This window comes from Geotrypetes seraphini, chromosome 4 (assembly GCF_902459505.1).
Source record: "Geotrypetes seraphini chromosome 4, aGeoSer1.1, whole genome shotgun sequence".
Lineage (NCBI taxonomy): Eukaryota > Metazoa > Chordata > Amphibia > Gymnophiona > Dermophiidae > Geotrypetes > Geotrypetes seraphini.
The window spans coordinates 99,042,855-99,067,279 of NC_047087.1; the positions used below are offsets into that span (position 1 = coordinate 99,042,855).

General features: G+C 43.3%; 1 protein-coding gene across 5 annotated transcripts in view; it reads left to right on the forward strand.

The window, feature by feature from the left end:
• CHD1L (chromodomain helicase DNA binding protein 1 like) overlaps positions 1-24,425 on the forward strand; it is a 175,917-nt gene that overhangs the window by 52,075 nt on the left and 99,417 nt on the right. For all 5 annotated transcript variants that reach the window (XM_033940408.1, XM_033940411.1, XM_033940410.1 and 2 more), the window contains 5 exons: positions 6,506-6,587; positions 10,866-11,028; positions 12,492-12,647; positions 14,977-15,069; positions 19,599-19,695. In XM_033940408.1, the coding sequence (XP_033796299.1) occupies positions 6,506-6,587; positions 10,866-11,028; positions 12,492-12,647; positions 14,977-15,069; positions 19,599-19,695 (591 nt within the window). The remainder of the gene's footprint in view (positions 1-6,505; positions 6,588-10,865; positions 11,029-12,491; positions 12,648-14,976; positions 15,070-19,598; positions 19,696-24,425) is intronic.

The following is a 24,425-nucleotide window of genomic DNA, read 5'->3' on the forward strand; positions in this document are numbered from 1 at the left end:
CCCGTGCCAAACTTTCCGTACACCAAACCACCGCAGTGCCCCCAAACTCCCCCCCCCTGCAATGCCCCCTGTCCTTCCCTAGCTCATACCTTATTAATTGGGAGCAGGAGGAACCACACAATCTCCTGCTCTGATGCCCGGCCCTGACGCCATCCATCTGGGTGCATCATGTGATGCACGGGGAGGGGCCTAAGGCCCTGATTGGCTCAGATGCCTCATGCTCCTCCCTTGGGAGGGGCCTGAGGCATCTAAGCCAATCAGGAACTTCCTTAGGAAAGAGCCTAGGAGCGTCAGGGCATTTACCTCGCTGGCCCACCCTAAAAACTTTAGTGCAGCTTGATAAAAGGGGGGCTATTTGAGTGTTGTTATAAAGTGTTAGAAATTTCCTGTTTTTGTTTTGGCATCTTGAGTCAACTTCCCTTTCTCATTAGAAATCCTTTAATCAAATTTCTTTTAAAGCTTTCTTTATGTTTTTTTGTACCAGTGCATTATTATAGAGTTGTTTGATTTTGCTGTACCAATTTTTAACCTGATGTCCCCTAAATCAAAAAAGGTCAGAACCTCTGAAAGTGTACTCAATATAGTTGCAGAATATTGGAAACAGAAATCCATGACATACAGTGATGCACTCTTTTACTCTTTCAAAGAAGTTGATCTTGTGTCATAGAACCTTATAGAGTGCTATAAGTAAGTATATCAACATCGAATATATGGTCGTTTCACTGAGAGATGAGTTAGAAAGTAGCCCTCTCAGCATTTTGCTCTTTTACCGTCCTCTAGTTCCTTGGCATAAAAACACTACTTTTCTTACTGAGCATATAGTGAGTCTTAAACTAAAATTCCCAAGATTGGTAGTAATAGGAGATATTAATTTGCTTTTAGATGATGACAGAAATACAGATGTTGCCAACTTCAAATCATTTATGTCATCTTTGGAAATGAATTTCCCTCTCCCTAATTACACACATGAGAGAAGTCATATTTTGGACCTCATTAGTTATTTAGACTCTAATAACCAACAATTTCAAATTTCTGATTGTGATTGGCAGAGGGTTCCCTAGTCAGACCAGCTCTTAGGGAATTTTAGCCTACCTATTTAATAATAATAATAACAGTTTATATACCGCAGGACCGTGAAGTTCTATGCAGTTTACAATGATTAAAAAATGTTACAGATTGAGTAATACTAACAGAGTTAAAGTTTAGCGGTCAGTTATTGTGGGGAGAGATTGTGCAGTGCAGCTGCCTACGTACTTTAGGAACAGATATATTTTTAGGTGTTTCCTAAATTCCCCATAAGTATTCGCAAGCATGAGTAATTGTTTCAGATCTTTACCCCATAATGCTGCCTGATATAAGAAGAGATGTTGAAGATGTCTTTTAAATTTTCATCCTCTGACCGATGGGGAAACAAAATTCAAGTTTGAGCTTCTCATATGTTGATTGGTTGAGAAAGAGAAAAGGTCTGTTATATATCTGGGGGCTAGGCCGAAAAGTACCTTAAAGCAGAAACATCCAAACTTAAACTTCACACGTGCCTCCATCGGCAGCCAATGAAGGAGTCGGTAGGAAGGAGTTACATGATCAAACTTCTTCAGCTTAAAAATCAGCGTGACCACCACATTTTGCACCAGTTGTAATCGCTGCAAGTTCTTCCGGGTAATTGGCGATATTGCAAAAGTCAAGTTCTTCTGGGTAATAGGCAATATTGCAATAGTCAAGTTGGCTTAGTATAAGGGATTGTACCATAATTCTGAATGATGAAGCATCAAAATATGCTCTAATGGACCAAAGCTTCCAGAAAGTAAAAAACCCCTTTCTGACCAAAGAGTCCACCTGGTCTTTATTTGCATGTCCAAAATACATAAAATCCCAAAAGGAAGGTTTCTAAACCTTAGAAAAAAGGTTAATGTTGATGAGTTTGGGCTCCATTTATTATCAGCTCTCCCCCGACTGCCCAACAGAGTATGAAACGGATGGTATATTGAATTTGTGGATGGAGGAATTTACAAAAATGTTTGACTATGTCTCCTTTAATTTCCAAATCAGTCTACTATGATCGGAAGGACCCTTGGTATACTGTAGGCCATCGTGAGCTTAAGCATGGCTGTAGGAAACTAGAACGAAAGTGGAAAAAAAGTAAAACAGAGGTGGATAAATTGAATTGGAGGATAAAATTTGCAGCTTATAAATCAGAATTAAATAAAGCTCAAAAATCAAATTACGAATATAGAATTGATAGTTCTAAAGACCAGAGTAAATCTTTATTTAAACTTTGAAGATCTCTTACTACTGCTAATAAGGATAGTCATGTGAATAGGGCACTAAATGCTGCTGAACTTATAAAGTTTTTGGATGATAAGATTAAAACTATAAGAGCCCCTTTCCTTAACGTAGATCAGAAGGACATATAATTTAGGGCTCCTTTTACAAAGGTGCGCTAGCGGTTTTAGCGCACACTAGCCACTACCGCCTCCTTTTAAGCAGGCGGTAGTTTGTCAGCACGCGCTAATCATGTGCGTGCACTAAAAACGCTAGCGCACCTTTGTAAAAGGAGCCCTTAATTTGGAAATAACAACTGATATCCCAGTAGAAAGATACTGGAGAGAATTTGTACCTGCCATTGAATTTCAAGTCAGAACATTATGCAACAGACTAGGACAAAGCAAATGTTCCTTGGAACCATTTCCTTCTTACATCTTCCGAGAAATCTCCAATCAAGCTGTCTCCTGGTTAATCATTATGATAAACCATTTTTTAGATAATGGCTTTTTTTTCTGCATCAATGTGCCATTTATATAAATCCTGCTGCTCTGACAAATTATTGTCCTATTTCCAGCATTTCTGTAGCAATTAAGCTGATTGAGTCAATCATTTCCAAACAACTTTCAAGTTATTTAGATAAATTTTCCATTTTGTTGCCCTTTCAACAAGGATTCCGTTCTAATTTTAGCACAGAAACATTATTATTATCACTGATTTCTAAGATTCAAAGCCTATTATCCCAGAATCTCTATGCCATACTATTACCATTTGATCTTTTAGTAGCCTTTGAGATAGTAAACCATCATGTTCTAGTTAAACTGCTTTCAGATATGGGATAAAGTTCTGACCTGGTTCAAAGGATTGCTTTCATTGCGGTCCTATATAGTGAACTTTAGGGACACAACATCTTCTGCATGGTGACCGGATTGCAGTGTTCCCCGCTATCTCCTATTCTCTTTAATATCTACATGACTACGTTAAAATTTTATAAGCTAAATCCTATCGAATCGCTATTGACTTATGCGGATGATATTTTTATTTTGCTTGAAGTCGATCCTAATTTGAATAATCTTACAGCCAACATAAATTCTTGCTTATCCAGATTACAGTCATGGTCATCTCTGGTTGAAACGAAATTAAACACAATAAAAATTACTTTGGTTTGGTCCAGAAATTGCAAACCTTCCTAGTCCAATTAACCTTAAATCCAGTGATGTTTCGCCAATTGAGTCTTCTTCTAGAGCAGGGGTGCCAAAAAGGTTGATCGTGATCGACCAGTAGATCGCAAAGGCAACGCGAGTCAATCGCTGCCTGACTGGCCCGGAACTTCCTCTCTGATGTCAGAATTGCCGTTGGGGGAAGGCTGTGGGCCCAGTGCTTGTAAGCGCCTGGCCTGGCATCGAGGAAGCAAGGAGAAATCGGCAGCGGTGATTTGGGGGTCATGGAGAGAGAAAGACAGACAGAAAGAACGAAAGGGAGGCAAGGAGGGAGAGAGAAAGAAAGAAAGAGAGGGATGGGGGAAATTTGGGGTTGGATAGTACTGCCTTATATTGAAGAGTACCAGTATGACTGTTTATGTTTTAGGATGGGGATTTGATTATCTGGTGTATTGGTTGTATTGTTTTGTGCTGTATTTGCTATTTGTGAAAATTCAATAAATCTTGTTAAAATAAAAATAAAAGAAAGAAAGGGGAGGGGGCAGGGAGAGAAGGAAAGAAAGGGGAGGGGTCAGGGAGAAAGGAAGAAAAAGTTGGACTCATGGAGGGACAGAGAGAGATGTTGGTTGGGGAATGGAATGAGGTCTGGAGGAGAGGAAGCATGCAGGAGGCAGAAAGAAAGAAATATTGAATTTACAGACTGAAGAAGGAAGTGCAATCGGAGACTCATGACATCACCAGACAGCAAAGGTTGGAAAATGATTTTATTTTAAATTTAGTGATCAAAATGTGTCTGAATTTATATCTGCAATCTATATTTTGAACTATGGCCCCCTTTTACTAAACTGCGATAGCAGTTTTTAGCACAGGGAGCAGCGTGGGGCATTCAGCACAGCTCCCTGCGCTATCGCGGTTTAGTAAAAGGGAAAGGGGTATATTTGTCTATTTTTGTATAGTTGTTACTGAGGTGCCATTGCCTATTTTAAAGTCACCTGCCTTGACTTCTGTGAAAAACCCCTGAATATAAATGATAATCAACATTTTCTCTGCGTACAGTGTGCTTTGTTTTTTAAAAATTTTATTGTTGGTAGATCATTTTGACTTGGTCATTTTAAAAGTAGCTCGTAAGCTAAAAGTGTGGGCATCTCTGTTCTAGAGCGTTGGGAATCTTTTTAGACTCCTCCCTTTCTTTCCATTGTCAAGTAAACCATCTGATTAAGAAATGTTTCTTCAGTTTACGTACACTGAAAAGCATCCGTCACCTGTTTTATCAACATCATTTTGCAATTTTGATCCAATCCATCATTTTGGCACAACTGGACTATTGTAACTCCATTTATGTGGGTTTGAGCAAAGGAAATGAAAAAAGACTCCAGTTAATTCAAAATACCGCCACAAGATTGATCTTTATAAAAACAAAGTATGCCATCTTTTTTAAGGCATTTATATTGGCTTCCTTTTCGATTGAGAGTTCAGTTTAAATGTGCCTGTATAGTTTTTAAAATCTTACATGGTATCTTTGATTTGTTAGTCCCTTTAGCTTTAAATTCTTCAAGATCCTCAAGTTGCAGAACTATCCATGTATTTAAATCTACTTTTCCCAATGTAAAAGGTGCCAGATCTATCAGTAAAATTGTTCATTCCTTTCCCTATTTATTAACAGCAATTTAGAATGACCTACCTTCTCAAATAAGATCCTGTCTATCCTTTCAAGTTTTTCAAAAAATCCTGAAAACTACTCTGTTTCAGCGTTTTCTAGCAGATAAGTTTCCCTGAAGTCAATTCTCTCTATTAACTACAACTACTGTTAACTTGTTTCTCAGGGATGATTCGGTATATAAGTCCAAGATTTAGTTTAGTTTAGTTAGATCATCAGGACAAAAAACCTCCACAGTACAAAAGCCCACAAAATATACAAAAGTGTCCAGTAACTCGGGCTCTCTCCTTAATGGTGGATACAGAGCAAGTGCAGAAAACTGTGATCATATATCTCCAACAAAATATTGTATTAATTAATGAAATATATCTATTGCACTTATTTTTCTCAAAGTTGCCACAATCACTTCTATTCCATTTCATTCCATCAGGAAATCCCTATTTTGCAACTGCTGCAACTGGGGAAATTTCTTTGCATTCTACCATCCTTGAGGCTTTTCAAATGGCTGTGAAGAAAGAAAAGATGCTTAATATTTAAAAAGGACGTCAAACAGGTTCCACCCTCCTCACCATCCAAGACTCAATTAAAAAAAACCCCACTGACTATTCCACCATAATATACAAACCTCCACATATTACTATATTAAAATATCTATTTCTGTTCACGCTGTCGAAGGTGTCTTCCAAATTTACCCTGCTTCTTCGATGTCCCCTCCCCAGTGCATCCTAATGCTCTGTTTGACCCATTTGGGAGGGGTATCGGGGGGTTGCTTGGCGGGGGAGGGAGTGGGCATCTCTCCCGTTGCTGAGGGGTGGGGTGGGGCTTGATGGCAGCGGCAGGAGGGAGTGGGCATTTGCTAGCCAGATATCAGCAATGTTTGGATAGCAGTACTGGTCATTGCTGAATCCAGATAATCAGTATTGGTCATTAGATGGATCTAGCATTGAATATCCAGATTATTTTATAGCCACTGTGTTTGGTATTTGATAAAAACCAGTAAATCACTGACTGCAAAGCTGAATATTGATTGATTGTAAGATATGAATGAAAAGGCATGAACTAAATTTATGTATGTATTTAATGTGTGTGTGTGTATATATATATATAGATAGATAGATAGATAGAGATATATATAGATATAAAACAGAGAACACTTACGACAGATAACTGCCAGGTCCATTCATTCTGTTTTCAGAATCCTAACCATGCTTGATCTGAGTTTATGCACCTTTCTTCCCTAATCTTCTGTGCTTGTCAGAGGCACTCTTAAATTCCAATATTGCTTTTACTTCTATCTCTACTGTGTCTTTGTACAGTTGTTTAATTTTGATGGAAAAAACAGTTCAACCACAATTACTAGTTCATGTAATGTGGAAAAAAAAAGACTAAAAAATTAAACAGATGCTTAAACCATTTATATTTATAGTCGTAATTGGTGTGTCCTGGTGGTGGATGAAGCCCACAGACTAAAGAATCAGAATTCTCTACTCCATAAAACAATCTCAGAGGTAAGAAGAGAATGACTATATACAAAGGGCTAATCCCTTCAAGTCCATATTTATAGCATTGTGTGTTATGATCACTATCTACTAACATGTGTTTCTCTTGGTATAATTCAGTGTATCGCAAACTGTCTGCCAAGGCAAGATTCTCGGTATGCCGCAAGACTCCAGCAAGAACTGCTTACAGGACGTGCCTCTGGCAGCAAGGAGCATGTCCTGTAGGCAGTCAGCTAGCGCTGGCAACCCTCCTCCTCTCCACACCTTTCCTCCCCCACTGGTATAGTAATTGCAGGCTCAGATCCCTGTCTAGAGGGCTTCCATGCATGTGCGGCCATCGACATGGTAACATCACACGAGTGTGACATCATCATGTCAACGTCCACGTATTTCTGGATGACTTCCATCTGCGGCCCTGAGTTTAGTGTGCCGGGGCTTTAAAAAGTTTGTATAAATAACTAAACTAAACTTTAAGCTTATATACCTCATCTTCTCTATAAAGATAGAGCTTGGCACAGTTTACAAAAAATTTGAAGAAAGGAAAATATAATAAGAATTAGTGATTATATAGAGAGCAGCGAAATTTACATTTTTGAAAATAGACAAGTTGTCAGATGTTTTCAAAATAATTGGAAAGAGTCCAAATTATGCAGCTGGACAGGAAAATTATTCCAAAGCTCAGTAATTTTAAAGTAAAGAGATTTCCCTAATTTTCCAATATAGATAACGCCTTTTAATGAGGGGAAAGATAATTTATTGTAAGATGAGAGCATATGGAAGACAATTGATTGGTCCTTTCATAAAAAGAATCCATGATCTACTAGCATTAACCCATTGAACTCTTAGGGCTCCTTTTACGAAGGTGCATTAAGCGTTTTAGTGCACGCGCCAGTTTAGCGCGCGCTATAGCGCGTGTTAGCTGAAAATCTGTCGCCTGCTCAAAAGTAGGCGGTAGCGGCTAGTGCGCGGGGCAATTTAGCGCGTGCTATTCCGCGCATTAAGGCCCTAACGCGCTTTCGTAAAAGGAGCCCTTAATGCAGTGTTTCCCAAGTCGGTCCTAGAGTAATCCCTTTCCAGTCATGTTTTCACAGCGAATATGCATGAAAGAGATTTGCATACAATGGAGACAGTATATGCAAAACAATCTCCTGCATATTCATTTTGGATATCCTGAAAACCTGATTTGCAAGGGGGAACTTCAGGACTGACTTGTCAAACACTGTTGTAATGGATACCAAGAAGGGTCTTTGGTTTGGTACTGCTGTTATAGTAATATATTAAATAAGCCTGTATTATTTAGAAATGTGTACTAGATTAATTTTTTTGGGGTTTAAATTGATTCAGGTTGGGCAGACTGGATGGAGGGTCTTTATCTGCTGTCATCTACTATGTTATGTTACTGTCTAGATGGGGGCTCGATGGACGACTTGCAATCATTTTTGGAATTGTACTATTAAAGAGTCCTTTTACTAAGGCGCGGTGTTCGTTTTAGCGCGTGCTAAATATTAGCACACGCTAATGCGTCCATAGACGATAATGGACGCGTTAGTGTTTAGCGCACACAATGAGGGACACGATCTTTACTGTAAGTGCTCCTTTTCTTTGGAACAGTATTCCTAACTACTTGCGGGATAATACATCACTGATAAAATGTAAGGAAATGCTAAAGACATTCTTATTCCGCGGTGCCTTTGCAACCTAAATTGTCCTTTTAAGGACGACTTTAGTTTTTAGAAAAATCTGTTAGTATCATTTCCCCAACCCTATGTTTTCACCTTTAAGTGTTTTCTTTTCTCTCTAACAATTGGAGTTCCTATCCCTTCTTTCCTCTTGTTCCTGTTTGTCTTTGTCCTTGAATTGTTCTTCTCCCTTGGTCTGTTTTAGATTAAATTATAGTTTTACTGGTATATTATTATGACATGTTTGTACACCGCCTAGAAGTCTTGAGTAGGTGGTATAGTAAATTTAAAATAAACTTAAAACTTGAAAATGACTAGCGCGCCTTAGTGAAAGGACCCCTAAGTTTGCCCATTCTTATTTTCTTTGTGAAATGTATTATAAATAAAGACTTTCAATTAAAAAATAAAAAAAATAGTGGTGGGGGGAGGGTTTCTAAGATTTAGTGAAAGATACTTGTGGATCATGTGATTAATTTTTTTGGTTTTGTTATATATGCTAATGTTGCCATTAATGCACGACCATTATCAAAACTCAGCTTGTGAGGCCTTACTCCATCTATTTAGTAGGTGGGAAGGGCTTACAAACTAATCCTGCGCTAATCAGTTAGCACATGGCATTGTAGATGCACTAACTGATTAGCATAGATACACCCCCTCCCCCACAAAAAAACACCTATTAAAAATATTTTTTAAGATGTGGTGTGTGCACATACATTCAAAACTTATCATGGGGCACCTCTGCTCTTTATTTAGCCTCTATTTTTTTTATTGTATATTGAAGTTCCAGGTGGAAATTTTCATTATCAATCACTAGGTGGCATAGTCTAACAAATTATATTACTGGCATCTGTCTGAATGGCATCTTCAATCACCTATTATTTGTTTTACTGTCCATCATAATTAGTCTAATTGCTGCTGAAAGAAAAATAACTTATAATTACATAGATGGAATAAAACCAAAAACAGTAACACAAGTAGTTTAGTTTACTAAATTTAATGTTTCACTTTATTTTCATAACCAAATTACATATATTCTGAAATAACAAACACTAAAATTACCAGTTAACTTCTAATTTCATGACATCCCATGCTGCATCCTACTCAGTCCCGCATACCCATTTAATTCAAATCATTCTAGAATGGTGCGTCAGAGTTCCTTTTATTTTCTGATCTCTTAATAAGTTATCATTTAGCATCAACAACGTTTTTATTTGTTGTTTTTCGGAGTTCCAAGCAGGGCTGTGGAGTCGGTAGATAAATGTTCCGACTCCGACTCCTCAGTTTTTTGTACTTCAGACTCCGACTCCGGCTCCAGGTACCCAAAATTTCCTCCGACTCCGACTCCACAGCACTGGTTAATTTTCAGATCATTAAAATGGAATGTCAAGTTGAGAGAAATGAGCATTTTCAACACCACCTTCTTTTTGCTTTTAATCAAGGTTCTAAGGCCGCAGAAGCTGCTCGCAACATTTGTGCTGTGTATATAGTGGGTGCTATAGCTGAAAGAATAGCTCGTGATTGGTATGCCAAGTTCAAAAATGGAGTCGGTAGATAAATGTTCCGACTCCTCAATTTTTTGTTCTTCTGACTCCAACTCCAGGTAACTGAAATTTCTTCCGACTCCTCGAGTCCGACTCCGACTCCACAGCCCTGGTTCCAAGTGGAACTTTTTACTGCCAACCAGTAGGGGACACAATTTAACTAAATTGTAATTCAGGAAGATACCAGTATATCTTTCAATCACCTGAAATTTAGGGCTCCTTTTATGAAGGTACGCTAGTGTTTTTAGCGCACGCACACGATTAAGCGTGCGCTAGCCAAAAAACTACCACCTGCTTAAAAGGAGGCGGTAGCGGCAAGCACGTGCAGCATTTTAGTGTGCACTAAGCACCTTTGTAAAAGGAGCCCTTAATTTACTGTATCTTAATTAGTATGATTGCTCTTTTTAGATGTTGAATTTCACTGTTTGCTGATTTATTAATAGCTGCCTTGACAGGGGTCACTTCCTCATTACACTTGGTTATTAATTTCCTCATAGCCACTTTTGAATGCATTCCCAAGAACACCTCTTTTGATTCGCTGGTGATAACATGCTCTAATCCACAGGAGAGAAATGATTGAAGTCTACAAAATACTGACTGGTGTAGAACGGGTACAAGTGGATCAATTTTTTACTGCATCAGGATTTACAAAGACTAGGGAACACTCGAAGAAGTTACAGAATAATACTTTTAAAACCAATAGGAGGAAATATTTTTCCACTAAGAGAATAGTTAAGCTCTGGAATGCGTTGCCAGAGGATGTGGTAAGAGCAGTTAATAGAGCTGGTTTTAAAAAAGGTTTGGACAAATTCCTGGAGGAAAAGTCCATAGTCTGTTGTTGAGACAAACATGGGGCAGTAGCATGGAATGCTGCTACTATTTGGGTTTTTGCCAGGTACTTGTGACTTGGATTGGCCTCCATGAAGATGGGATACTGGACTAGGGATACCAGATGGACCATTGGTCTGACCCAGTAAGGCTATTCTTAAGTTCTTATGAAAGCACCGAAGAAAGTGCATATTTAAAGACTAAATTGAGCTGTTTCTTTTTTAAATTCTCTTTTGCAGTTTCCAGTGGGCTTCAGGATCTTACTGACAGGAACTCCGATTCAGAACAACCTGGAGGAACTGTACTCGCTACTCAACTTCATTGAGCCTGATGTGTTCTCTAGAGAGCTGACAAGCGAATTCGTTAACACTTACTATTCATTAGAAAAAGACACTGAGAAAAGTCAGTATTATGTGATTAAGGCAGACACATATAATTGTTTAACATTGATTTCCCCCATCCTCATATCTTTCCAATGATAAGTTAATGTAATGCACATAATAGGAAAGAGCCCAAGCACTATTGATCTTGTATTTGGATCTAATCTTATTTCATGCTGCTTTGAGTTTGAGTAGATACGAGTATAGTGGCAAGTCACTTTGCATTTTGTAACTCGATTTTGCAACAAGTCTTTGTAACGTGTTTGCCTTAGAAATATGCCTTGTACTTATTCAGTTACGTAAATTACACAGGGCCAGCCTGATCAGCGGCTTAGAGGAAGGGCATTCATTCTCCACATACTGTGTCTTGGGTTGCTTTAAGTATGCTGCTGTTAGGGCAGTTCCCGAATAGAACTGGTTGGCCTCTGAAAGCAGCTCTGTTGACTAAAAGCAGGGCTTCTACTTAAAGTTGGTTGGAGCTTTGTTTGGAGAACTGTCCAGCTATTTTTGTTGTGTCTCCCTTTATGTCTATCAGTTAGGATAACAGATGAAGCAGCAGGGCATGAGATTGACTAAGCACCAGCTAGATCTAAATGAGTAAATATTAGATGCCAGATATAGACCAAAATGGCTTACCCAGTAGCACTTAATCTATTCTAGTTACCGTAGATGCACATATACAACCCATTATGCAACTTCCCCAAGTCCTCTCAATCTTTTTCCCATCCACTCTTCTCTGCCTACTCATGTTCAACTTCTGCCAAAGTGCTGGTTTCTGCCACCTCCGTTAGCAGCTCATTTGAGTCCCTGCCCACTCCGTCTTTACTTCCTTCAAAATCAGTACCAGGCCAACACCCAGGTCTTCTTTTCTATCTCACCACCAAGTTTTGCACTAATCGACAAAGTCACCAAAGTTGATGATGCTGTGCTGAAAATAAATCCTGCCTCCCATGCTCATTAAAATGTAGGTCTTAACCGTGGTCCCTCTCTATGAGTCATACCAGCCTTCTTAGAAACTTAATGCTGTTTGTTTGTAACTTCATAAAGATTTATGATTGTTTTTCTGTATGCCCATTGCAATCATACCATTACTATTTAGGATTTGTAGCTGCCTCTCTATGCAGATTATTCTAGTGGATTTTTAGAAGCACAAAACAGATGCCCTGTTAAAAGATGAACTACTCCTTCATGCAAGTTATCCCAATGCTCATTAACATCCTATTGTCTTCACTATTATTTTAAACTTCTGTTACCATTTTTGTCTCCATCACCTTCTCTAGAAAGGTATTCAGGCATCTACCACCCTTTCTGTGGAAAAATAGTTCCTGGTGTTTTATTTCATTATCCCTGCAAATAGTTTCCTTCTTTTGCATTAATACCTTTCAGATCAGAAGACCAATAAGAAATGATCTCCAAGAAAGAAGGGGGAAAGGTAGATACTGTCTTAGCTTGTTTTTCTCAGTTCCATTATAATGTTCTTTACAGCTGAAGAACTTCACCGTCTACTACAACCATTTTTGCTGAGAAGAGAGAAAGCTGATGTGGCTCTTGACCTGCCAAAGAAGATGGAAATAGTGGTGTACCATGGGATGTCAGCACTGCAGAAGAAGTACTATAAAGCTATTCTCATGAAAGATCTTGGTGGGTAATCGAGTAGCATATTTTGTCTTCTCTTTGCAAATAATTGCTTTTTCTGCAGATCAAAGGGGGTGGGATGGGATTCTGTATTTCATTTGCCCTAGGACAAGATATTCAAAACACTAATGTGTTGGCAGCAGGTGCTGACTGCTTAAATGCTTTTTAAATTTGTTTTTATTCTGGTGCTTATACATAAATGTTTTGGCTTTATAAGTCCCTATCTCTGTTTAAAATTGAGATAGGAATTAGGGCTTTCCAAAGGGCAGGGCTACTTGTCAAAGAGAGTTGTGAAAGTTAGCCATTCTCTATCTAACTTAAGCATTCAAGTCAGAATGCAGACATAGCAGGAATAACTTTACAGAAATAAATTATCCATTTAAAGTTATGCTGATACCTTAGGCATTCACATTTGAGCACACAGCTTCACTTAATATTTGCATAATTGTTTGTTGGATAGATCGTAAACTCTATTGAGCAGCAATTGTGTCTTATGTGTTTATGTACAGCACTGTGTAGATGTGATCATGTGATTGGGCTGAACGCTCAACACCCGTCACACATCTGTCCCTAGGCACTTCCTGGTCTTCCTTCCTCAGACTCTGCTGAAACAGACACAACATGGTTAAAACACACTTCATTCCTACACTTCTAAAATCCATGACCAGGTCCCTCCAGGCTCCTCCCTGGACTCCGTTCTTCTCCAGGTCCTTCTGGGTCCTCTCTGACCCTTCATTGGCCCTCTGGGATTTCAGGCAGCTTCCGGTGCCATTTACTGGTCTCTCTGCTGGTTGCCACCGGCTCCACCGGTCCCTCTGCTGGTCACTCACCAGACCTTTCGCCAATGCTCACACAGCCTACAGGCTGCTTTCTAGGGGGTCATCTGACAGTTCCGGGTACCATTAACTTGTCTCTGGTGATTGCCACCAGTCCCGCTGGTCATTTGCCAGTCTCCCATCCGCCTTGGACCTTTGACTGTTCATCCTCTTCTATCAGCTTGTGGGATCTCTACCAGTCCCTTACCTATGGCCTCTTGGTTCCCCATGGGTCCTAGACACTTCATCGGTCCCACCGCCGATCATCAAGCCTAATCCCCCCCTTGAACTCCAGGCTCTACTGAGCCCTCTGGCTACTCTTTCTTCCAGCCAGCTGTCTTTTTCTGGATACTTACACTGTGGACTCTCCCAGTCCCTCAGTCATCTTTTCCCAGACACATGCACTGAGGATTCTCCTGGTCTTTCAGCCACTCTCTTCAGGACGACTCTCCCAGTCACTGTCCTGGGCTCTCACACATCCACCAGGCCCCCTGCTGGCCATGAAGCTTGAGCTCCTCCTGGACTCCAAGCTCTACCAGGTGAGGCTGGTTTATCAGGCTTACCAAGGGTTAGGCCAAAGCCAGCATTCATCCTCTTGAAGGTAGCCTGGCTCCTGATGGAGCTTAGGTTCTTCCTAGCTCTCTGTGCTGGAGCTGTCCTTTTCAGCACCTTACTTCACTCAGGGTGAGTGCACAGCTCCCAGGTGCCTTTGCAAGATCTCTATACAAATGAGCTCCACACAACACTGCTCAGGCTCCTTTTGCTGGCTCATGACAGGAACATCACCCAGTCACAGTAAGTCGAGTAGTATTTTGGAAATAAGTAATAAATGTAGTAGTAATAGAAATAATAAATGAAATCTGCTGAAGGTAGAAAGGGCATCTGCCAGCAGAGGATGAAGTTAATGTGCCAAACATGAAGCAGTGATTCCTAAACCTGTCCTGGGTATGCAAATCCAGCTCATGCATATTCATTTTGAATACCTTGAAAACCTAACTGGCTTGGGATATGCCAGGACAAGTTTGGGGAATCCTTGGCATGAAGACATGCAGGTTTTAGGAGGGGGGGGGGGGTGGTATGAGCAGTTTCCATTTGCATCTTTGAATTTCAGCTTGATCAGAGCCAGTGCTGGGATCTAGTGCCATGAGGTTTAATTCACAACTACCTGGGGATTTTTTTCTCCAGTTTTATATAAGAGGTAAAGAAAAGGGATTTAATATATCCTTCCAAATTCACCTAGCTCAGTCAGCATAGTGACAATCTTCAGGCAGGATCCTTCCCAGCCCAGTTAACTCGGGGAGTAAAACAAATTTTGCTATAGATAAAACCCTGCTATTCTGCATATCCAAGTACAGAGCTGCCAGTGAGCTAGACCTGTGTTTGTTTGCCTGACATACAGATCTGTTCTAGTCATGACATTACTTCCAAGACCACCACTGTTCAGCTTCATTGTACTTAACTAGCACTTTGTTACTTGGGTGAACTGAATATAGAATTGTGAATACTTCTTTATATTCCAGATGCCTTTGAAAATGACACAAGAAAGAAGGCCAGGCTTGTCAATGTGCTCATTCAGCTCCGGAAATGTGTGGATCATCCATATTTATTTGATGGTAGGACAGTCCATGTTGTCTAAGCAAAGATGCATCTACTTTTTCATAAGAGGTTTATGCACAGAATGAAAGATGTGTCAACTTAGTTACTCAGCAAAATGTTAATTTTACTTTTAAAGTGACAGCTCCTTGTTGAAATTGCCAGGAAACCACTCTGGCCTTATGGAATGGAATGAAATGCCTGTGGAATTAAATTACTGCATGATTCTTCTGACTTATAAAATATATTAAAATTGCACTTTCAGGACAATCCCTTCTGAAGTATTCATTGCTACATTCTTCCAGGCACTCCTTTGTGTCAATTTAATTAAATTAATGTAATCATTAACACTAATGAGGTTTTTTTGTAGAAGAAAAGGCAAAAATCTTCTCGTGTCAACTATGGGCATTGTATTTCTGGTGAAAAGGTTCTAAATCTGTGAGACTGTCTCCTTTACAATTAGCTTTTCATTTTCTTTCAGCAAGATTTTTTAGAGGAAAACTTAACAGATCTCATGACTGGTCTCATGACTGATCTCAACTTCTTCAAGCCAAGTACCCCCTAAGGCTAACAAATACCAACCGCGTACCCCCGCCCAAGCTCCACCCCAGAACCCACCCCCATAATAATAGTACTAATTGTAATGCAATTTCTTCCATCCATTTTTCATATACACACAATATAATCTTATTAATACATAATGGTAACCAGAAAATTTTTTAAAAAACAAAGCACACTGTATGCACAGAAAATGTTAATTATCATTTATATTCATGTTCAAAGAGGTCAAGGCAGATGACTTTAAAATATGCAATCAGTAACAACTATAGAAAAATCGATAAATATAGAGCAAAATATATACAGCAGATATAAATTCTCAAAATTGATCACTAAATGATCATTCAATTGAAAATAAAATCATTTTTCCTACCTTTGTTGTCTGGTGAATTAATAAGTCTCCAGTTGCACTTCCTTCTAACTGTGCATCCAATATTTCTTTATTTCTTTCTGCCTCCTGCATGCTTCCTGTCCTCCATACCTCATGCCATTCCCCAACCAACATCTCTCTCTGACCCTCCATGAGTCCAACTTTTCTTCTTCCACCCCTATTGGCAACAAGTTTCCCTCTCTCTGTCCATCTGTCTTGAGAGATCCAGGCATCTCTCCACCCCCTCTACTGCCACATCCAACATTTCTCCCTCTTTCATCCCCCAGTTCATGTGCAGCATTTTTCACCAATGCCCACCATGCCCCATTCCCATTTCTTCTTCTATCACCCCTCTCCAACACCATGACACATCTCTATCTCCATGTCCAACATTCCTCCCCTTCAATCTGTCCCTCTGGTCCCTCTCCACCACCATATCCAACATTTCTCCCTCTCAGCCTTCTATTCCCCATACTTCTCTACCTCACTCTTCTCTCTCTCTCTACATGCCCAATTTTCATTTCTTCCTTTCCCCATGTGCATCCTCTCTCTCTTTCACACTCATGCCCAACAATTCTCCCTTTCTATTCCCTCTCCCCCAAGTCCCAAGTTAGCACCCCCTTCCTATCTCCATTCCATGTCCCATGTTCCCACCTCCTTTCTTTCTTTGTCGAGTTTGTACCGCCCACACACTCCCTTCCTCCCCCGAAGCCAACCCACACTGAAGCCTGCCTGTCCCCCGCTGAAGCTGCCGCTGCTGATTTCTCCCTGCCTTCCCATCCGCTGCACCCCTGAAGCTGACCCTGCTACCTGACACGCTCCATCCCCCCCAACGCTGCCGATTCCTCCTTACCCACTGCACCCTCCCCCCCGAAGCCGACCTTGCCACCCAACATGCTTCCGCAGCCGCAACAACTCCGGGCAAGGACAGGATGGGCCAGGTGTGTGCAGTGACTGCACATGGCCGGCCCACAAGCCTTCTCCCAACGTCAATTCTGATGTCGGAGAGAAGGTTCCGGGTTAGTCATTCGTTGCTTGGCTGGCTCAGATCCTTCCCCCCGACGTCAGAATTGACGTTGGGAGGAAGACTTGTGGCTTGGCTGCGTGCAGTCCCTGCATGCTCCTGGCCCGTCCCTGCCCAGAATTGCGGCAGTGGCAGGTGGGGGAATGGAGTGTGTTGGGTGGAAGAGTCGGCTTTGGGGGTGGGGTGGGGGGTGCAGCGGGCAGAGAGGAATCGGTGGCGGTGGCTTCAGCGGGGGGTGGGGGGCAGGCACAGAGAAATCCTGGGCAGCAGTGGCCAGCCTGCGTACCCCAACAGGTGGCCCTGGTACGCGTACCACGTGTATAGAAACACTGGTCTAAATCAAAATGTTAGAATAGGTGGAACAACAGTCTTTTAAGCCAGCCAAAGCTAACCATCACTTTGACAACCTTTAGCCCAATAAGTAACTTCTAGGAAAGACACACAAGCTGATGTAATAAAGCAGCTTGATGCAAGATTCTTTTTTTTTTTTTTTTAAATATATATCTTTATTCATTTTAAATAAACATTATCTTTGCGGTATTGTGCCCTTTACCAGCCCTTCTCCCCAGGCCAGCATTAGAGGTGGCAACTAGGGCAGCTGTCCTGTGCCCCCATGTCACAGGGCTTCCAAACTTTGCCCAAATCTGAAAAAGGCACATTTTTCCAGTAGGCTTTAGGGCCCCCTTCCAAGTTTCTGCAACACTTTAGCACTTTAGCAAAACTAAGGGTCACAGCTTGTGAATCATTTGTCTTGTGGCTTTCAGAGTGCACAACAATATATAGTAGTTTGATTTTTGTAGTATTTACTTCTTCATGTTCCATGGGTTCTCTCTGTCTTTCCTTTGGCAGTGTTTTAAGACCGAGATCCCATGAGTTCATTCATTAAAAATTGTGTTTGTCTGGATAGGAAGGCACATGTAATCAGAGAAAGCAGCTTTACTTGCTGTGGATACTAAGCAACAGTGTACTGTATACATACGAAACCTAATGGGGAGTGTGTGGCACAGTGGTTAAAGCTACAGCCTTAGCACCCTGAGGTTGTGGGTTCAAATCTCATGCTGCTCCTTGTGATCCTGAATAAGTCACTTAGGGCTAAATTCACTAAGCAAACCTATCATGTACCGATCAGTTTGCGACCCAATTTCCCTCCGACCTGATTCATTAACCTCTCCTCCGATCTGCTTCCGATCCCTGCATGCAAATGAGGGCAAACGGCATGCAAAGTAGGCAGGGACGCGATTCACTAAACAAATCTGGGACACCGACTGGGCTGGCTGGTCAACAGAAGAAGTGACTGCTGGGGACTCACCTGCTCCATTGCCGCCCTGCATTCTGCCCCAATCTTCCAGCCTTGCTTTCTGCCCCGAGCTCTGGATCTCTGCCGCCTTCCCTGCAGTGCGAGCCCCCATGGGTTTAAAGCGGGGCTTCACTCCGCAGTGCAGCCCCACTTTAACCTTTTCCTATCATAATAAATTTTACGTTACGCTGGTTCCAATCGTAATTATCTTAGCAAAGTTTTGTATTATTCACCGTTATCATTTACGGCTATTGTAAACATAATGTAAATAAGTCATAAGTCTGTAAATTCAAATATTTTGTGTTCCTGTCGTGTATTGTATGTCCCATGCCATGGGACATACGATGGCAATGACATTTTTGGAATGTCCCGTCATCCGGGACACACGATTGGAGAAGGTTAAACTCGTGGGCTTGTACTGCAGGGAAGGCGGCAGGGAGTAGGAGAGTTGGGTGGGTTAAGGCCTAGCGTGTTCTGGCTGATTGCCCCCACCTCCCTGCCTGTCTCCCTCCCTGCCTGCAAGTGTCTACCTTGCGCGGAGAGAGCATGCAAAGAGATGGTCTGCGCATGCGTCTGGATCGCTCAGTAGCGATCCGTGCGGTCGGTGGGGGGCGTTCCTCCGATCGCCTCCATTTAAATATTACCCTGTAGTGAATTGGCCGGCCTGCCACGGATCGGTCACAAGCGGGCAGGTTAGTGAATCTAGCCCTTAATCCCCCATTGCCCCAGGTACATTGGACAGAGTGTGAGCCAGATTGCATAAAGGAAGATCCAATTAAATGAATAAAAGCAAAAGGAAAAAAAAAGTTATGGGAATAGATTTCCTTTGCCTCACAGCAAAGGCTATGCAACGAGGTCCTTCTATTTGTATGAGCCTAATAATGCAATTTAAATTGCATCAAAAAGTAAAATGTAATAAAAAAATTAAATTGTTCAGAAAGTATACATTTTAATGCTGAAGGTAAATAGGTATTGGGGAAAGTGTGTTCTAGTAAATAATGATTTAAACTTTCTTTTAGAGGTCTCAAAAATCATATGATAGAAGCATGGAAAATAATACTGTAGATACAAAGACTTGCTGCCTCCAGTCTGCCCAAGACAGATTGGGAAAAATGCTTGAGTATCTGAATGTAAACCACTTAGGCTATAAATGGTATATAAATACTAAACATAAATAAATAAATGTTATTTCTGGCCTATGTACCCTGGGCACATCAAGTGCTAGAAAAATATTGCCTTGCTAAGTATAGCCTTATAAAGTGTACTTATTTTATTTTTTTAATGTATATTTTGCTTCAAGGTGTTGAACCAGAGCCCTTTGAAATTGGAGAGCATCTTGTGGAAGCCAGTGGGAAGCTTCACTTGTTGGACAAAATGTTAGCTTTCCTGTATTCTGAGTAAGTGATGCACTGCTTTTTCATTGTTTATATATCCATTCTAGAAAATCATGTCCTCAGTGGTTTATTCAGCGGCTAGAAAATAAAAATGTGCTCACCAATATTTAAACTTTGTGTTTGGTGTTTCTCTTAAACTGCTGCCAGACTGTAGCAACATCTGGCCATCCAGATTCTGTTACAGAGTAGTGTAAGTCCAGGTTTTGTGCGCCAGAATTTAGTGCTATTATTTAATGCCTAGCGCATTACTCATATTATTCTACATTAATTAAGCACATAAATGTGGGACCCACCCAACTTGCACTTATGCATGTGAATGTAATATTCACACACAAGTTCTAGTATTCTGCAGTCTTAGGAAAGAAAAGGCCCATATGGGGACTAAGGTTATGGAGTAGCTTTAGTGCCCATGGCAGACTATTGGGCCTATAGAAAACAAATTATTGGCTTTAAAGATATGTATATCCCTGCCACTGCCTGTTGGCTTTAGATATAACAGGTAAGAGTATTGTGTATGGATTAAAGTTGCAACTATTTCTGTTATGAACACTAGGCACATTTTTAGCCATATTTGTATGCTGATATTATCCCAGGACAAGCAGGCAGGTATTCTCACTAGTGGGTGATGTCATCAGACAGAGCCCCGGTACGGACGTCTCACAAGCACGTGTTGCTTGTAGAAACTTAAAGTTTCTAGATGCCCGCACCGCGCATGCGCCGGTGCCTTCCTACCCGGAGATCCGGGCGTGTCTCCTCAGTTCTTTCTTTTCCGCGGAGCTGAGAAGTTCAACTTCATCATGCGCTAGCTGAATTCAGTTAAATTTGCCTTCCTTGTCCGCGTTTTCGCTTTCTTTTAATTACAGTTAACAGTTCTTTTCTTTTTCAGTAAAAAAAAAAAAAAAAAAAAAAGAAGATTATTTCCTCCGGCGGGTCGAACGGGCCGGCCACGTGGCTCAGGCCCACTGGCTTCGACCTCGCGGCGGAGATTTTCCGGCCTATGTCCCGGCCAATCACCGGGTTTAAAAAGTGCAGCAAGTGCCAACGCGCGATTTCACTCACGGACCCTCACTGGCGCTGTTTGCAGTGTTTGGGCCCTGACCACATCCCGAAATCGTGCAGGCCTTGCTCTACCCTTACGGCACGCTCATTCAAGCGGCGTTGCCTATTGTGGGAATCGATGTTCAAGATGGACGCAGCTAAGGATCCCTCAGCCTCCACTTCATCTGATACCTCCCCGGTTCGGGCGAAACCGGCATCGACCCCTCCTGCATCGAGTGTGGTGAAACCGGCATCGCTCACCCCGACACCATCCACGAGCTCAACGTCGGTGCCTGCCCCGGTCTCCTCGGTTCAGGTACCTCTTCCTTCCACAGTGCCACCAATGGTCATCAAAGTGCCGAAAGCTACTAAGCAGAAGCACTCGGCCTCGAAGGAGCGCGATGTCCGTGCAGGAGGACCCCCTTTCGGTGCGGATCCCTCCTTATCGGCTTCGCTACGGTCCGTGCTGGAAGCTCAATTCGTTGAGCTCATGCAGACCATCGGACCCGGGCTCATCGCTGCCATACAGGGTGACCTCCCGGTACCGGTCCAAAGGGGCGGTCCGCCCCCTCCCCCTCCCCCACACCGTTCGACCTCGACAACCGACGAGGACGAACGGGGGAGGGCGGCGATGCCCACGCGGCAAGCCTCGCTTACCGATATGCCGCCATTAGAACCCATTACGCCTCCGCGCCAACATGGGACCAGACCTCCGATCGATACTCGAAGCCCTGGGCATAGTCAGGAAGAGTTCTTCCGTACTCCTTACCAGACTTGGGTAGCATCGCAAGAACCCGCATCGCAAACCCAGTTGCGATCCACCGCTTCCAGCCCTATCCACTTGGGGGCCTCGGGAGACCATGCGATGCACAGACGATCCCGATCCCCGTCCCGCCACCGAGACGGGCACCGATCGAGACACTCATCCTGGCACTCCTCACGCCATTCGGAGGTGTCACCGCAGAAAAAACTGCAACGTAGGGGATACTCCTCATCAGAGGTGTCCCCTCCGGGGGGCCCGGAGTACGAGGAGACATCGGTGCCCGATTCTCCTTGTCACTCCCCGATGTCCACGGACCTGGAGGCCTCCTCCTCCTCCAGCCCGTCCCACAGACCGACGCTGGCGGAACAATTGTCCTTCTCATCATTCCTCCGACAAATGGCGGATGATCTGGATGTGACCCTTGACACGGGCTCCCGATACTCCAAAGAGTATCTGGACACCATGCATTTACCTAACCCTCCAACGGAGTCGCTTCGGCTCCCCTTGCATAAATTACTGGACCAGACCTTCATGCAGTGCTTCGAAACACCGTATTCCATACCGGCGATCCCCAGCAAACTCGATGCTCGATACCGCATCGTGCACCATAAAGGGTTCGAGGGCCCTCAACTCTCCCACCAATCCCTACTGGTCGAGTCCTCCCTTAAACGCTCTCATCCCTCCCAGGTCTACGCCTCTGTACCGCTGGGCCGAGAGGGGAGAACGATGGACAAATTTGGTAGAAAATTCTACCAAAACTCCATGATGGCGTCACGGGTGCTAAACTACAATTTCTTTTTCTCTTCCTATCTGGAGTTCTTCTTGCCGGTGCTCCGCAAGTTCACTCCGTTCATAGACAACCAAGCTCGATTCGAGTTCGAGGAAGTGGTAGCCTCCCTCTCCCAATTACGCCTCCAGCTGATGCAATCCTCCTTCGATGCATTCGAACTCTCGGCACGCGCCGCCGCAAGCGCGGTAGCTATGCGTCGCCTAGCATGGCTCCGTACAATCGATATGGATCCCAACCTACAGGACAGACTCGCCAACGTACCATGTGCTGGAGCTGACCTGTTCGATGAGTCTATCGAAACTGTTACCAAGAAGCTGTCGGATCATGAAAAATCCTTTCAATCCATCCTGCGGCCCAAACCCAAACCTCAACAGTCTCGACCTTCCAGGCCACCCCTGATTTACCAGCGGCGTTACATGCCCAGACAAACGCCTGCTGCGAGACAGCCTGCGAAGAGACAACCTCCCCAGAAGTCTCAGCAAAAACCTCAGCCACCGGCTGTACCTAAGGCTCCCCAGCCCTTTTGACGCCCCCCCCGGGAGCATAACCTCGGCCTCTCCCATAGGGGGCCGCCTCCATCTTTTTTACCATCGATGGGAGGCCATAACCACGGACCTATGGGTCCTCACCATCATAAGAGAAGGATACTCTCTTCAATTCCACCGGGTCCCCCCGGACCATCCTCCAAGAGAGTATCCTTCAAGCTCGACGCAGACCGCCCTTCTTCTTCAGGAAGTCCAAACCTTACTTCAGCTTCGGGCTGTCGAGCCGGTCCCGTCAGACCAATTGAACCGAGGGTTTTACTCCCGGTACTTCCTCGTCCCGAAGAAAACGGGCGACCTGCGACCCATTTTAGACCTTCGGGCCCTCAACAAGTTCCTGGTCAAAGAGAAGTTTCGCATGTTGACTTTGGCTTCTCTATACCCCCTCCTCGAGCAGAACGACTGGTTATGCTCCCTGGATCTCAAGGAGGCCTACACTCACATCCCCATTCACCCGGCCTCCCGAAAGTTCCTCAGATTTCGGGTGGGAAATCTGCACCTACAGTATCGAGTGCTACCATTCGGCCTATCTTCGTCCCCCAGAGTCTTCACAAAGTGCCTGGTGGTAGTGGCCGCAGCACTCCGGGACAGGGGTCTACAGGTGTTCCCATACCTCGACGACTGGCTCATCAAGGCCCCGTCAGCCCCAGAGGTCACTTCGGCGGCCTTGGCTACAACCTACTTCCTCCAGAATTTGGGCTTCGAGATCAACTTCTCCAAGTCTCATCTACAACCCACCCAGTCCCTCCCCTTCATCGGAGCGGTCCTGGACACCACCCGACTCCGAGCATTCCTGCCTCTGCAACGCATGGAGTCTCTTCTTCATCTCTGCCAGTCGGTGTCTACTCGCCAAACCCTACCGGCGAGACAACTGATGGTGCTCCTGGGCCATATGGCCTCCACAGTACATGTGACACCCTTTGCCAGACTCCACCTCAGGATCCCCCAGTGGACCCTGGCATCACAGTGGAATCAGACGTCCGATCCACTATCCAAACGCATCTTAGTCACACCTGCTCTTCGGCAGTCTCTACTTTGGTGGATGACCTCTTCGAATCTATCCAGAGGTTTGCTGATGCACTCTCCCCCCCATCAGAAAGTTCTCACAACCGATTCGTCGAATTATGCATGGGGGGCCCACCTGGAGGGTCTCCGCACCCAAGGATTCTGGACCAGTGCGGAAAGACTACACCAAATCAATCTACTGGAACTCAGAGCCATCTTCAATGCGCTCCAAGCTTTCCAACACCTACTTCACGACATGGTAATCCTCATTCGCACAGACAATCAGGCCGCCATGTATTATATCAACAAGCAAGGAGGCACGGGCTCGGCCCTCCTTTGCCAGGAAGCTCTACGAGTCTGGGACTGGGCGGTGCGCCACAACGCCCTACTCAGAGCAGTATACATCCAAGGGGAGAACAACGTCTTAGCAGACAAACTAAGCCATCTGCTACAACCGCACGAATGGACTCTCCATTCCAGACCCCTTCACCAAATCTTCACGCAATGGGGGACGCCTCAGATAGACCTCTTTGCGGCTCCCCACAACTCCAAACTGCCTCAGTTTTGCTCCAGGATCTACACTCCTCATCGCCTC